The sequence below is a fragment of the Propithecus coquereli genome, unplaced genomic scaffold, assembly GCF_000956105.1.
Source record: "Propithecus coquereli isolate 6110/MARCELLA unplaced genomic scaffold, Pcoq_1.0 Scaffold238, whole genome shotgun sequence".
NCBI classification, from domain to species: Eukaryota; Metazoa; Chordata; class Mammalia; order Primates; family Indriidae; genus Propithecus; species Propithecus coquereli.
The window spans coordinates 1,600,788-1,617,611 of NW_012147930.1; the positions used below are offsets into that span (position 1 = coordinate 1,600,788).

The 16,824-nt window shown below is 39.3% G+C and overlaps 1 protein-coding gene across 1 annotated transcript in view; it reads right to left on the reverse strand.

Annotated features, from left to right (window-relative positions):
* Positions 1-16,824, reverse strand: part of CSMD1 (CUB and Sushi multiple domains 1) — a 1,519,798-nt gene that overhangs the window by 166,921 nt on the left and 1,336,053 nt on the right. The window contains 3 exon segments of the mRNA XM_012645868.1: positions 4,031-4,225; positions 7,788-7,975; positions 11,434-11,572. Coding sequence (XP_012501322.1) covers positions 4,031-4,225; positions 7,788-7,975; positions 11,434-11,572 — 522 coding nt within the window.

A 16,824-nucleotide genomic window follows, 5' to 3' on the forward strand; every position in this document is an offset into this window, starting at 1 on the left:
CAAGTAAGCGAGTGGCATGGCCACGTTTATCTGAAAACTTAACACAATATTAAAGTTAAAATCTCCTTTCACGTTGCTATCAAAGTAATAGAAAAATAAACGCAAAGACTTACCAGGTTTGAATAAAAGTAATTCAATTTAGGAGAAGGATCTAACGCTATTTCCAAGACCTGTCTCAGGCATGTTTAAACAATAAAGAAAATAGCTATACTAACAGTAAAACAGGTCCGATAAAGACACAACTGAATTAATTTAAAAGGTCTCACCAGCATGGCCTGGTTGACATCAATTGCCATATTAACTTAAGAGACACACACATTATTTCAGTTTTCTATTGTTCTTATATTAATATGGGACTAAAAGGAAAAATGATTTGCTGTTGAGGGTTTTTTAGTTTTAACTTTTCATCTCATCGACTGAGCTATAGAGCAACATATATAATCACTAACGCTGCTGCAGCCTCCTCCTCTGGGTTCACGTGAAAGCTGAAGGAGCCCTTTACTGGACAGTCAGGGCAGATAACAGAGAGGGTGGGTGGGTGTGTGTGTGTGTGTGTGTGTGTGTGTGTGTGTGTGTTGATCTTCCCTGATCATCCTATTTACTTTGGCGTTGCTCTTCCTGAGGGGGGAAGAGAAAAACGCTGTAGCGCGGATGCTCAGAACATGTTCATCAGCATCACATGTGAACACAGACATCCAATTCTATGCCAGTCACCTGATATGCAGTCTTTAAATTAAATCGCAATACTTCAATTCCTCATATTTTCACATGAGTGGGGTCCAAGTCCACCCATCTATGTAGCTGCAGAGCTGTGACTGGACAGAAGTCACCCGACTGCCAGCCGGTTGCACCTGTTGCCACCCGGCCATGGCCTGACTGCGTGGCTGATTTTAGACGAACCTTTGCTGATTTCAGTGCAATCTTATTTTCAGTCTCCCAGAAACTCTGTATTTCTACAGATCATCTCTGCTTTTCTTTTTTACAGTACTTTGAGTCACTGTTTTATTTTCCTTTCTTTTTTTAACAGTAATTTCTTCTTGATCTAGCAATTTTCAAGCCTCAAAAAAAAAAACAGACATTAGAGATAACATGTTTAATCCTTTGAATGTTGATTAGTACCTTGCTGAATCCTAATTGACGGACAGAAAATTCTCCGAGATTAATAAAGCTCCTCAGAATATGGTAATGCTGAGGTGAAGGCACTTTGCTAATGATTTATCAAGAGATTTCCCAAATCCGTGCATTACAATGGCTTGGAAAATTTAAGTCAGATTCTAAAAGTCAAAGGAAAACAGCTTAGACATCCGACAGCTTTGATCTGTTTATGATCAACTAGTAGAGATTTTACTTAATTAGACCAAGCTCGGCCTTCACGCTAATGTCTTAATTCAGAATCATGTTATCGTTCTAAAGACATTTGCATAGACTCTTTACAATTTTAAATAGAAGAATTCAGTTTTCTCTTTTAGAAGGAGGATATTTCCATAGCTGAACTCCAAGAGAATCGCAAGAGAACGCAGAGAGACTCACACTACCCAGGCAGACGTATCCCTCAATTTTATCTCCCCTCCTCACCCATGTAAATTCAAGCAGGTTATTTCAGAATTATCTCTTCTTTCTCCTCAAAAGTTTAATATTTAAGTTAAAAAAATAAGTACAAATAAAGAATGGAAATTTATTTTGATCATATAAAATTCAAGCAAATCTTTCTGCAAATATCTTCTTTCTACCAAAAAAAAATCATCAATTTCAAATTTTAAATAAGAATTATAAATGAAAAGTGGAAATAAATCATCCTTGGGCCAAAATGTTGATGCCCAAATTGTTAGAAATGGGACTCATTCTTATCAGGGACATCATCTTCTGATGTATTTTTTAAAGTGTAACTACAAAGACCCACGTTGTCCAGGGGCAGAATGGAAGAACACTACCTTATGATAATAGAGAATATATCTTTCTTAAACTCAAAGATGAAATAAAAGAAAACTGACCTGGCACGTTGGTTCTTTACCACCTTGATAAAGCTGTGCTTAAGCCTATACATTCTTCCTCAGACTCACTAGATAAGCACCAAACATGCACGATACGTTTTTGACACAACATTTGTGAAATTGAGAAAATTATGTAATTTTATTTAATACTTAATAATTATTATGTCTGTATTACTGTGCTAATCTGAGAAACAGGTGAAGTCCTTCTTATGATAGAAATTATTTTATATTGATGCTATAACAAGAAAAATATGTGATTACTATCTGGTAATTATTGTGTTAGATTATTTCCTAAATGAATAAAGACATTCAACGGCATTCATTGCAGATGGTAACAACAGCCTTGCTCATCCATTAGGGGTTAATTGAAACACACACACACACACATCTCTCATATGTAAAGGCAACAACATATGAACAAACTGAATAAACAACAGCAACGAAACAAAACTGGAAAAGAGAAGCTATTCTGACCCATGAAAGGGGCTCTCCACTGTTTCAATTTGAGTTCAAATTATATAGCAAACCTCAATGAACATAAATTATAGGCTATAAATGAATAACCAGGAAAAATTTATACAGTGCTTCTGAAAGAAAATGGACCAAAACGCACTGACTGCATCCTGTAATACAGGAACTTTCAACGTGTTTAAAATAGAACAAAAGTGCCCAGGTCCTACTGGTGATCTGAACGAATCAGGTGTTGATTTGTGCACAAAACGTGCTGCTCCCACGAGAGAGCCAAGACGCACCGTGGGGAAACCATCTCTGCTTTGAAGATTTGGAACATCATGTTTATTCCCACGTGAACAGAATACCCCTCCAAGAAATCAGTGTTCTGGCAGTCACGCACTTCCATGCCTGGTAAGAGTAATTGTGCCTGACTTCACAGATCGTCAGACATGGAAAAAGAAACACTCTCCGATTTAAAATTTTATTATAAATATATTGCCCACTGTGACCTCTTTTTTTTTTTTATGTTTTTCTATGGCTAAAGTATTATAATTCCTCTGTATGTTCAAATTATATTTGAATTTAATACAAATTAAATGCCCTTAGTAGTATGTTTTAAAAAAAGCATAAAGCTCATAGTATCTCCTTAATTTAGCTTCCCGCGTTTATCTCTGTCCCTTCAGTCTCCTCATATAATCACTACAGAGATGTCTGAAGTGGGGAAACATATAACCCAGGGGGTGCACAGATCGTTTTATGGGATGTAAGAAATTACAGTTTTTATCCAAAATTATATCTTGTTAAATGTCAACGTTCAGTTCGTCTTGAAATAGCCCTGCAAATCAATTTCTCTTCAACAAACCACAAGTTTCCACCTTTTTCTTTTTAAAATACATACCATGCAAAGAGGAAAGGGTATAAGTCAAATGCCCACAGCTTGGGGAGTTTTTGCCTGTAGAGACTCCCAGGAAACCACCCCCTGGATCCAGACTGGGAGCTTGGCCACGGCCCGGAAGTCCATCCCGTGTTCACACCCACGGGACAACGGCTGTCCTGTCTGTCACTGCAGTTAGTGGTGTCCGTCCTTGAAGACTGATCTGACTTTTAAGATGTGATTTTACTAATTTAATCTCCAAAAAAGAAATTACAGACTATTGATGTTTTGGGGGAAAATGACACTTCCATTCATATATATATATATAATTTTTTCTTCGTATGTATATATATAGATAGATTTCATGTATATATGTGTGTGTGTATCTATATATAGAGAGAGACAGAGAGAGAAGCAACTGGAAAATGCTAATTATGATTCCTTATGCAGATCAGGTCTAGAATAGGCAGGAACAGGAGTTAAAAATGTCAAACTACCCGAGTGAAGGAAAAGAGCTGCCGTCCAGAAACCCCTGAGAACGGCTACTCCACCAGCTACATTCCGCGCTCAGGGAACGTCGGAGCCCGCCCGTCCTCGCAGCAAGCTGCCCCCTGGCGGAGGCGCGGCGGCGGGCGCGGGACCCCCACGCTTCAGGAGGGACTTTGCGCCCGAAGGCTGCGAGTGGGACAGAGCCCGCGCCCGCCGCACCCACCGTGGCAGGAGGGCAGCGCGTGGTTCCAGGAGGGCTTCCCGTCCGCTCCGATCACACACGTGATGGACGAGGGGTCGCCGACCTTGTACCCAGAGTCGCACTGGTACGTGACGGTCGAGCCGAGCTTGAAGTCCGTTCCCGCTCTCGTCCCGTTCATTATATTTCCGGGGTCAAAACACGCTTCCCGAGGCTTCTCTGCAGGAGAAAGCAAGGCGCACTTCGTGAGAGCAGCATCTTTTCTTTCCGTTTTTGTTGTTTGCTTGTTTCGTTTAGGGCCTAGAACAGTGCTTAGCATATGAGAAATGCCCCCAAAATACTTACCGATCGGCTAATGGCCAAGGTAAACTATTAATCAAATAAAAATAGAAATGTTCCCCTTTAGTAGAATTATATTTGTTTTTATAAAACCACATTTTACTATAGAATTGATATGGAATTTCTCTCATCTAGGTAAAAGAAAAATACAGTACTGCATTTTATACACTTATACATGGCTATAGATTTTAGCACTGAACCAAAGGAATTGATTCTGGAAAAATTAACGTTCATTTTCTAACTTTTCAACTTAAATCGTATTAACATGCAATCGCTCCGCACATTGAGGGAAAGATCTGGCGTCTCAGAAGGAAAATGATCGAACGCCTGGAAGTCGAGAGCACTTCCTTGCGTGGATGACAGCAGAGAGAAGATGATGTGGGAGGCGGCTCCGACTCTTCCACCACCTGCGTGCTGTTGTCTTCATAGAGTGAACCACAAACTCCGCAGGAGAAATACACTCAGTAGTGATGTGAGTCAAACCTCGTGCCTGCCACGGAATGATGCCCCAGGAGTTCCGTCTTACTGACAGCAATTGCCGAAATGTGTCGAGGGCTTATCGTGTACCAAGCCCTGACTCTACGGTTAACTCTAATCTTCACTGCACCTCCGTGAGGTCAGAATCATGAGCTAAGTGACTTCCACAAAGACTTGCTATAGAGACCTGTCCAAACCCAGGGCCACTAAATAAGACATTCCCTTTGGACTGCGCAAAATATCTATTCTTACCAAGCACGAAACTTTCTTGTCTTGCTCAGTCCTGTTACTCTGGAATCAATTTCAATTATCTTCTGGTAACCTTGATATTTTTAATTCTCTATTTCAACGGACCATCGAAAATGTCTCTAAATGAAAAAGTACGTAACCCTACACTTAGGTGTAGGTAATATATAATAAAAGACTGAAAAAAAAGAAAAAAGAAAAAAAACACCAAACCAAACCACCCAACTTTGGGAAGCCCTGTAGGAAGAAAAAGAGGCCTGATTAACTGTGTTTATTCAATATTTTCAATTATATTGTTAATGATCTATGAATCCACGTCAGCCAAACAGGGATCTCTTTGGCAATCATGGACTTAGTCTATTATAATAATCTATTATATTTATATATGTTAAGTCTATTGTAATAATTTAATAAATATGTTTCATTTATATATTTTGGTCAATTTATATATATATGTGTGTGTGTGTGTGTGTGCGTGTGTATAAAACTGTGTAAACCTTCTGAAAGGGCCTCTATCTTTTCTCTTGTTAAAGTCCCTCGGCAAGCATTGTTTTGTGCCTTGGGACCAGTACTGTGTAATTGTTTTACTGAAAACCTATTTGGATATTTCAAGTGGTAGTTGACATTTTGATAATTCTTTGTAGCTGCCTTAAATCCCTCATAGAACACAGAACATTATTTTAAGTAAATACAGAACAAATAAATAAAACTCTAGGCACTATAAAAGTTGTTCCATTGCTGTTGTTTATTCAGTCATTCAATGAAATGTCCTTAGCATCCAGGGAACGCAAGCACGCGTCTTAGTCATAGTATTTTCTCCTATAAAAATTAAAATTTTCTCAGTATATGTCTGTTGCCTCTTCGTCCTTTTTGATCATTTTTTATTATAAATCTCTTTTAGTTCAGTTTCCTATTTGGTTAAACATCACTTAAGTAACTTGATGCCACTGATTTTGATTTCTGGTGGCAGGATTTTCTGCAAGTGACCTGCATCTAACCCTCCGGTTCCGTCTACCCAGTTGTCGGTTCAGGACATTCGGTGATAAATCACTGGTACTTTCTCTTCTGCTTACAATTTGCCAGGCTTTCTAATTAGGTGACTTTGTAACAGTGTGCTTTGCTGTTGTTCTTGTCTGTTCCACTTAGGAACACCCTCGAGTATCCCTGCATCGGGGCCGGACAGACGGACTCTGCCATGTCCCTGGACAGCCGGGCAGCTCCACCGTCCCCTGCTCCTTCCACTTCGTGTCCTTCCTGTCCTGCTTCCCCTGCTCCCCTGACCGCACGAGAGCTTGTTCTATGCCCCATGCAATAGCATCACTCATGTTGTCTTTCCTGCAATTTTTTTCTTTTTCCCACAGACTCTCCTGGAGAACTTTTAAAACGTTAGGAGTTACAGCCTCCGTTTAGCTGGCTATATCGTTTACCAAGGAACCCAGACAAGAAGCAGCTCTTTCTTCATGTGACTCATAAGGCACATTATACACCGTTTATTCACTGACCCACGGATGCAGCTACTTCAGAATGCTGGGGGAACACCGGGCACCCCAGTAGGCGATGATCAATGAAGGTGAAGGTTTGTTCCGTTTGTTTATTTGTCTTCTCGGTTTTGTTTTGTTTTTGATAAACCAGGTACTGGTTTGTCTATCACCGACCAGGTACTGCCATGGTGAAGTGTATTTTAGTGAATTCTAGTTAATACTGAAACTACCCGATCACATGGCGAATGCTTAAAAGTACCGATTTCAATTATTCATGATCATGACAGACTCTACCTGAAAGGGACAGGATATTCCTCTGCGGAATTACACAATTTTTTTAATTGAACATTTTAAGAAAAACCCATATGTTTGTAGATTTTGATGTTTTGGGGAAAATAGATCAATTTTCTACTTAAAACCATGTAAATAAACACAGGCCTGTTAATCAGTTAACAGAGATAAAATATATTCTATATTTTTCCATTTACAAGTTGAACTAAAAAATTTATATAAATATTTTCATTATTTTTTAAGAAAACCCTCATTGCTATCAATTGATATTTTTTTATCTTCTCTAATTCTTTGGTTTTTTTTTTTTTGCTCATATGAGAAATAGATTTGAAAAAAATATACGTATTTTCACGGACCCTACAGCAAAACGCTTAGTTTAGGCTGGTTTTGTTCGGGAGTTTGTCTGTCTTCCCTGGATGTTAATGGCAGGGAATAGTAGCTCCCAAACCAAGGGTGAGCCACTGATCTGCGGACCACAGGGGGAGCGCTGACGGAGGACGCACTCCATCAAGCCGGCCCAGGGGTGGCAGAGACAGGGACGGGCGCCAGAAACGTTCGCGCTGAAGAACGTGCAGATGAAATGGAAATATTTTCATACACTCACATGTAATCACCCTGAAGAAACAGATCAGAAGATATTAAAACACATCTTAAAATAATTCTTGAATGTCATTGAATTCTTCATGGCACAAACCATAATTTATTGTTAAATGTCCTTGTCTTTGGGTAGCTTTTTCTCATATTTTTTTTCTTTAAGTCAGGGTAGAATAGAAACGTGTCTCTGGAATTTTCTCTCCATGGGAGAGGTAGGAGTCTCTTTCCGAGACACGAGACACACGTCAGCATGCACATATGAAACAGACGTGCAAGATTTGCAAAGAAACGCTCACCGTTAAAACAACCCTAATGAAAATTACTTTGCACACAAACACAACTGATCATGGTACCTTTGAACTCAATGGCGAACCCCGACAGGCCCACGGAAGCATCGCTCCGAAATGCGAGAAAAAGGCTGTTTCCGCTACTCTCTATTCTCTCTGGGGCTTGGGAGCCCTGGAAGCTTCCAATGAGGGGGCTGTTGGAATCCGCCCCCTCGTAGATGTGCAGGAAGTCATAGCTGGGCTCCATGTTGAAACTAAGAGAAGAAAACAGTAATTCTATTATCTGCCTAATAGATGCCTTTTCTTCCAGACTATTAAGCCTTCTACAGCATCATGTGATTTTGTTTGCTTTTGTATGAAAATTTTAACAATCAGGGCAGTCAAAAAGTTACGTGACATAATAATCAAAATATCACAATAGCAATAAATAAGACAAATAACAACGTAATAAATACTATTTGTATTTCACATAATGACCACATCATATTCAACACAATGTTGACCATAGCTGAAAAGAAACAAATCATGATAGTATAAATAATAATATCCCTTCTCTGTACCCATGAATTCACTAATGACATGTAATTTAAAAGAACTGGGCTCAAAAGAGATTAATTACCACTGATATTTGGTTTTTATATGAATGTTTTAGTTTTGCAAATATGTACCCCTGGTATTAACGACTATTCTTAAGGTTTTTTAGAAAAGTTATTTTTGATTCTTTCTTTTTACTTTAAAAGATGCAATTGCCTCTACTTGCTCAGATAAATCGGCCAATAGTAACAGTCCCTGCCGTGGTGCAGACTGTCGACTTTCCCAGGCCACTTGCACCATCATCGAATATTCCAGTTCTCTCTTTCTCCCTCCCTCCCTTCCTCTTTCTCCATCTTTCCCCTCTGTCTCTTTCTCTGTCCTCCAATATTAACAGAAGGTCAATCCCCAAAAAGTGTAACGATTTAGACCCAAAGCTCTCCGGGGGTTGCTGGCTTTGCCGGCCGTGCCGTGCGGTCCGAGGTAGCCTGAGCCCCACAGGCGCACACACTCGAGTGAAAGACGGAACTTGGTTCCGATGGCCAAGACCTCGCTGTGGTCAGAATAAATTAATACGGCAGAAGCGATAAGGTCCTCCATGTGGCCGGCCCCTCTCCCTCTCCTCTCATCTCCAGAACAGGTGTCTGTGTCTCCAGTAAGCATGCGATTCAGGCAACTCTCACTCTCTTTCCCTTCCCTGGGCAGAAGTTCTGGCCAACCGAGAGAGCGTCGGGATATCTTTGTAACCACCAAAGTGCTCTGTGTAAGTGGCCTCAGTTTATCTGGAGATTTGGGTGCTAAAACTGGAACAGAAAGTCTCTCCCAAAGTTGCCCAGTGCATCCCGACGGAGCCCGAAGAGCAGAGCCCACCGACGCCGACACCAGCGCCGCACCCCGGCCTGCCCCGTGCCGTCCTGTTTTGGGCCAAGGCTACATTCACTCCAGATACTGAATATGCTTATTACATATTACAGGAAGTTAAATAAGATTACATAGTCTGTTTATTTGACGAGTTCACCGCAGTCAGAAAAAGAGAAAGAGTAAGAGGCTGGAGTTACTAAGCACAGAAGGCTAATAGGAATTGTATGCAGCAAGTAGAATTTTATTGGAACAAAAATTTTATTTGAAGTATTAATATTTTGCAAGGATGTTATTGGACTCTGGTCATGCTGCATTCCCAGTATGTGGCACAGCTAATTACGGTTCTAGATTATTTATTGAACACTGCAAACACAATCAGACACAGAAAACCACGCACATACACACACACATGCACACATACTCCATCTGCTCTCTCTTTCCGGAAGTGATAGAATTCGTGCATAGAAGTCTGGAGTGAAATTTACCACAGTTGTGTTCCTTTGGTTAAATCCTGTCTTATTTCTGTGCTAGCTGCAGCACTATGTCTGTAAGTCCTAACAGCATGCCACATCTAACCAAGCTTTTGAACCAAATTTAATTTGAGTTGCAGTGTGTGGGCTTCAGCCACTCAGTCCACAGGGACACGTGGCAAAACATCTCTCCCCAAAGGCCCCAGGGACCAGCCTTGGGGCTCCTGTGTCCTTCAGGTCCCACAACTCTCTTCCCTTATTGCTAGTAAGGCCAGACTCCCATTCTCCCTGCAGGAGTACCCCTGAACTTAGCCGCACTCTCTAGCAGCGCGCCTTGTCGGTGCCAGCCTCCTGTCTGGGTAGCTGCACATCCTTGTCCCCAAGCAGGATTCTGGCTCCGGACTCCTACCACCTAGGTCTGGTCCCTAACATCCCAGGATTACTTCCACTGGAGCAAGGGCAAATTCCAGACCAGAGAACTCACTGATTTCCACGGGGATGTGAAATTTCTGAGACATTGAGCCAGCTGATGATTCCGTAGGATTTAAGAGTTGGAAGAGACTTAGAGGTTATTTCAAATTTCTCCCAGAAAGGTGTGGAAAAGGCAGTGAAGAAACATCTTGCATAAAACGGCCTTATACTTGCATATGATCAAATGAGTTGCACTTTAGGAACACTGATCATGAGTCACCGGAACACAATGGAAGGTAGGAAACTCCTGCTAAGGTTCCATGTTCACCAAAAGGCTTTTAATTGATAATTCACTTTTAATATCCTAGAATTAGAGATGCCTCCTGGTTTTTTTTTTTTTTTCTTAATAAGGAAGGCACCACTAGAATTTAGCATTAACGAAAAACACAAAGAATTCAAAAACATAACCAGCAAATATTTCACTGATGTTGTGTTACAGCTCAGCGACATTTGGTAAATTTATAACCGCTTTAGTAAATTTGGGAAGTGATAGCTTTCAACCTAGTTAAGATTCAGAATCACAGATACTTAAAATTGTACTGACTAAGATCTTGTCAGCAGAAGATGAAGGAAGGTAATCACATCCAGGTCTTGAACATTGATGTAAAGATCTCTAGACAAGGCAACTTGTTCCACTGACAGATAAATAAATATAATTAAACCAAGAGATTAATGGGACAGTCTATAGAACCATTCACCTTTAAAAATATTACATCATTTAGTTCGAAAATCAAATGATAAAGTTGGAAAACATCTTGGGATTCAATAACGTGTAATTATCCTATACCATACACTAATAATGTGATAGTATTTAAGAATCTATTTTTATAAAATGACCATAGTATTTAAACTTTTATCATACGGTTTAGCATATTTTCAGGACTGGTATCTAGTAATTCAGACTTTACAGCAACCAAATTTCAGGGAGCTTTCAATTTCAAAGCTTTATCAAGTCATAACTATGGTAACGATAACATTTCTACTCTGGGAATGTCGGGTGTGCTATGGAAATGAATTGGCCACCACACATTTAGAGAAATAGGAGACATGACAAGAAATGATACAAAGTGTATCTATGTCATATTTTTATTACTTTTCTTGCATATTCTGCAAATTAAAGTTTCTCACAGGGAGCACACTGTGTGCGAGATAGACCGTATTGAAAAGTTAGCTATGTGTGTCTGAACACCAGTAGAATGCCCCAAGCATAATAACGTATTTCCATTCATGCCCTTCTGCAGCCTGAATATCTATTAGATGCAAAATCTAGGGTTTGCCTAGATGGAAAATTGGAGACTCCATGAAGTAATGAATGAAGTCGTGTTTAGGTGTGGCATTTCACATCCTACTGAAAGCAGGTATTCTGCAAGAGAAGGTACCTTTTGAATATCAAGGCGATGACAAAGTCTGGGTTGACTTTTATCTTCCAGTCACATTCTTTCCCAGGAGGATATGGCTGTGGGTAGTTGGGAGATAAAATAACACCCGCTGGGCCCGTCAGATTCCCGCCACAAGCAGCTGTCACAGAACAAAAGTTGCAGAGAAAAAGTTAGGAGAGAGAACGCCAGCCAGGCAGCCAACGTGACCTGAGACATCACAGAACTCTTAAAAAAAAAAAGCTCATTCATCAGTATTTTATCCCGTCAAAGAGACTATACGTGGAGTTATCAATTATCCAGATAAAATTTTAAGACCCAGGAAATCTGAACATCTTTCATGTAATTGTTAATGAATTTTATATAATCTCCCACCTCATTGTTAGGAAGGATTTTCAAACTTCTGACAAATAAAATGTTCTTCTTGTAACTAACTTTAAATTTTACCCAAGAAATTGAACAGACCACTTCATCCCCACATCCACCAGCAAGCACACACAGAAAAACTTGGATAGAAAATAATCCCCATGAATGTCATTGTATAGTCACATTAATTCTTTTGCCATTTCTTACGGTTTACAAAGTCTGTGCTTATTTATTCTTGAACATACGTGTCACGTGGCACAATGATCATCTCCATCTTTTGTTCATTGTTTTATCCCCAATGCCTAAGCAGCTTCTTGGTCAGAATAAGTACTCAGGAAGTGTTTGCTGAATGAACAGATACATGTCATTTCATGTTCTCACAGTCCCCTGCTTGGACTGACGTCCCCACATTTCAAAATGGCAAGACACGGAAAGTTTAAGTGACATCTAGAGACACATAATCAATGAGGCTGAGCTCTGAAAATATTATTTGATCACAATGCTTCCTATATGATCAGAAAAGCAGTTCATATGATAATAAATTTAGTTTTTTTTATAGTCATCAATACATTTATATTAGTAAGGCAGTAATTATATATATCAATGCTGTTAATAGGCAAGCCAATTTTTGTACTTGAATCTGAAAGTGTTTAGGATTGTTTCATTTATTAGATACAATTTCTCTAAAATCTTCCATCACATGGAAGGTTTTGAGACACTGCAGAATTTATAAGTACACACATTTTTAGAAAGACGCAAAAATATGCTGGGTTTAAAGGTTCTTTGTGTCAAATGCTATGATTTGTCACAAAGTGGTTTTAAAGTGTCACCCCAATTAAATCATAGTATTTCCCTAAACTATATACCTTATTTCACATGGTTAATTGTATATGCATTTAGGAACAAAAATAACTAGAGAAGAAAATGTCCTAATTGGTGATCTTTTCCCTCGCACATAAAAAAAGACTTTTTTGTAAATGAGGTGAAGGAAGATGAAGAAACATGCTTTACAATTTTCAGTGATGGAAGTGTCTTTAAATACTCATTTAACATTCCTGAAAAGTTAATTTTTCATAATCTGAAATATAACTAATTCCAGTACGTTTTGTTCTAATCTCAAAGTCTACTCATAGGCAAACTCTGAGTAATGTCACAGGGGATATCTATAATAAATTCTTACAGATATATCCTCAAGAATAATATGATATAATTTTCATGGAAAAAAAGATTTAAAACCCTATTTTCCCTAGTATGCAGTTTTATTTTAATAAACTATGTGGAAACAATGGTTTCATCAGCTCCGGCAGGACAATGCCCCTCAGAATCACACGGCGGATGCTGACAGCACGGAGCATTAGAAGTGTGGACCAATTAGGGAGGTGGTGCTAATGTGGAGAGGGAAGGTACCTGAGGCTCTAGAAGATTCTATTCCATGCGGGTCTTGAAAGATGAAAAATGACAGATTCGGGGCACTGTCTACAGGGTGCCACCAGCAGGAGGAGTTCAGGGATATGATTCAAATATTGATTTGAAATAAACGAAGGGGAGACCTTGTCTTATTCATGCAGACCCCAGGAGGCAACTTTCAAATGAGGCTCTTTAAAAGCTTAAAGTGGAATTAAGTAGTACTGTCTTGCCTTGTTTGTTGTTCTCTCCTTTGGTGTGGGACTCTTCCCGTCAGCTTTGTTAGATTTTAATTAGGGAGCTTGCAAAATATTTTGGATAGGGATAGAATTTAGTGGAAAACATAACCCTGAGACGCTAAGAAATTCTCCAAAAGGAATGGACGTAGAGATAAAATCCACATGCTCCCATCGACCCACAGTCCCTTACACCCCACCCCACGTATAGCAGCCCCTTCCTCCACCAGGGTGTGGAGCAGCGTCTGAGATGAGACACATGAGCATCGCTGCATGGAAGCACTGGAACATCCACACCCTTCACTAAGGTCCTGCAAACAGCCACCCCGCAGGTTAGGACGCGCTGCCGCCGCCAAATGAGTTTCAGCAAACTAGGGGACAGTCTTGCTTCTCAGAGCTCTTTGGAATTCGGACTTGGTGGAAAAGGTGATTGCAGGCTAGCTAAGAAAACGGAGACTTTTGAGGGACACTGCTTGGAATTAGAGAATTAATCCTTTAAGACTCAGCCGGAAACCAAAGGGAGGAGACTCCATGGTAGAAGTCACTTGGGAAGCGTAAAAAAGGGAGGCGGAACACAGGAAAACCCGACGGCAAGTGGCGAGCTCCTGAAAATGTGTCACCACGTGCCACGGGGAGAGGCTGAGAGGTTGTACAAAAGAGAGACAGGGAACAGCTGGTAATAGGTGAACAACACCAACAATGCAAAATGACCTTAGCAGGTCAATCGGGAGAGAACAAATTCAAAGGGCCAATAAGCATAGGAAAAGAGGAAAACAGTTCAACCTCATTATTAATTTAAAATGCCAATTAAAACAGGGAATCATCCCTTTCTGCCCATCTTAAATTATGAGATTAAGAATTGTCGCATGTCCTGTTTTTTCTAAGTCAGGGAAAATAAACATACACGATTGATGGCAATGTAAATCGTTCAAGCCTTTCTGAAAGGGTTTTGGAAAATGTTTAAAAGTCCTAGAAATACGTCATTCATTAATAATCACAGTGTTTTGTGCAATAAGGGTGTTCACTGTAGCTATCTTAATAATAGGGAAAAGGCTGAGACAATTTCATTGTACAATAATGAGACTAGTGACTAGTGGGATAATATAGGTAGAGTCAAACAAAAAGATACCAGGTGTGGCGTTGGTCGTGCAGTTGTGAGCAAAGCTGCCTTCCAAAGAGATACTATGTAGCCAGGAAAAGCCAGCAGAAAATACAAAATAACACAAAAGATACGATATACTGATAAGAGGGCAATTTACAAAATAATCATGCAGGACACTGTCATTTAAACACATTTTTAAAATAGATTATATATATTAATAATAAGATAATTATAAAGTCTATATATGAATGTTTATAATAATTGTAATTGCCTCCAGGGAGAAAGATGACAGCTTTTTCCCTCTTCTTTTTGCTTTACTGTAGCTTGTAAAATGTCTGCAATAAACATGTATTATTTTTTATACAAAAAAGGGTTAAAAAAATTAAAGAGTGCATCATGGAATGTTCCGAACAGAATTTACGTAAGTAGTAATACACGATCAGCTGATGCCCTTATGGGCAAGTTACTTTTTTTTTTTTTGAGACAGGGTCTCACTCTGTTGCCTGGGCCAGAGTGCCGCGGTGTTAGCCTAGCTCACAGCAACCTCAAGCGATCCTCCTGCCTCAGCCTCCCGAGTAGCTGGGACTACAGGCACTCGTCACCACGCCCAGCTAATTTTTTCTATTTTGGGTAGAGACTGGTCTCACTCTTGCTCAGGCTAGGCAAGTTTCTTGCAGAGGATGTAAACCTCATTTCTTTTTTTTTTTTTAAAAAAAAAAGTAGTAAAAAGAGAATGTTAATTTATTTCCAAATACACAGTTTCCATTTCTCTGTTACATAGTATCTGTGTGTACAGGAAGGTCTGGCAGCCAAAATAATTGATTGCTCAATTGCCCGCAAGTGCTTTCAGCTTGTCGTTGAAGCTGATATTCAAGACACAGGAAGCCTCATTTATCGTCTTTGGTGAGGACTGGCTTTTCTAGTTGTTGGTCAAGATAAGATAACTAAGAGATGAACTAACAAAAGGTAGATTAGTTGGGAAGAGGGTCAAATTGTACAACTCTGTGTTTAAATGAATGTTAAGTGATAAATGACCTTTAGGAGAGAAACTCTAGTTGTACTGCCCTGTAATGTATTCCTCCATGACGTTAAACGCATGCAAAACGGAAGGGGAAAAAAGTCTTTCCTAACCTAAAAATTGGCCAATGGTTTAAAACGCTTGTCACATTTATAGGTTATCACTTCACTTTAAAAACAAAAAGCTAAAAAACAAACAAACAAACAAACAAAAAACCAAGCAGAAATCTTCCAAGTCTCCTGATGACTCAGCTTGAAATAAAAGGCGTGATGGTTCCTGCAAGAGTACGAAACGCAGCACGGAACACTGAACAAACATGGCCAGCGCCCGAGCAGGCTGAGGGTGCTGAGAGGCAGAGCTATCGGACACCATCCCCCTCAGAACGCTACGAGCACTTTGTCGTGAGCAAGGAGCCTGCGCCATAGCTCTCCGAGACCACCCGAGTTTCTCCACTGCTATGTGTGCGACAGTAAAAATCACTGTAAACCACAGAATGCCCTCAGGTCACCCAATGCAAAATGGCTCATCCATTTCGTTATCTTTTTCTCTCTGCACTGATTAATTACATTTTACATTTTTCAAACAGATTATGAAGAAGTACTAAACTGTGATATTTCATTAAAACAATAAAGTTTAGTAGAGTTTCTTTTTAAAATTAAGATGTTATTTAATTCCTACTCTAAGTAGGAATTTTATGGTAAATTATTGAATTGAAGTGACAATCTACATGTAATTACTATTTCATATAAAAATATTTATTACCCTAAGACCATATTTGTGATAAAGTGTCTTAGATGACTATTCAAACCAAAGTCTGTAAAACCATTTATGCTTTTTATAAGATCAAGCTATAAAATTTTAATAAATTTCAGAAAAATTTCTCCTTTTATCTTCATTTTTACATAAGCACTGCAATTTCTAGTTTCCAGGATTCTATTTTTAAATGTACTACTCTTATAGGGAAAAAAAAACATGTGAAAAGAGAAAGTACTTTTTAGTGAGTAGGTTTTGCTTAAGGGCAGGTTTCTATAATAAAAATGAGAACAGCAATGGTAAGGTCATGAATTTTGAGTTACCCAGAATTTTAAATTGCAGTAGTCTAACTGATCCATATTCATACGAGATTTGTTAAAGACAGGAGATGTAAGGTAAGTGTCAATTACTGGATGCTAAGTAAACGACTTCCTTTATTTCACCTAATAAAATAAAATTTAAAGGTTTACCATAAGATTTTGGTAGAGTCTCAGAGAGCCACAGGACATTTAAGA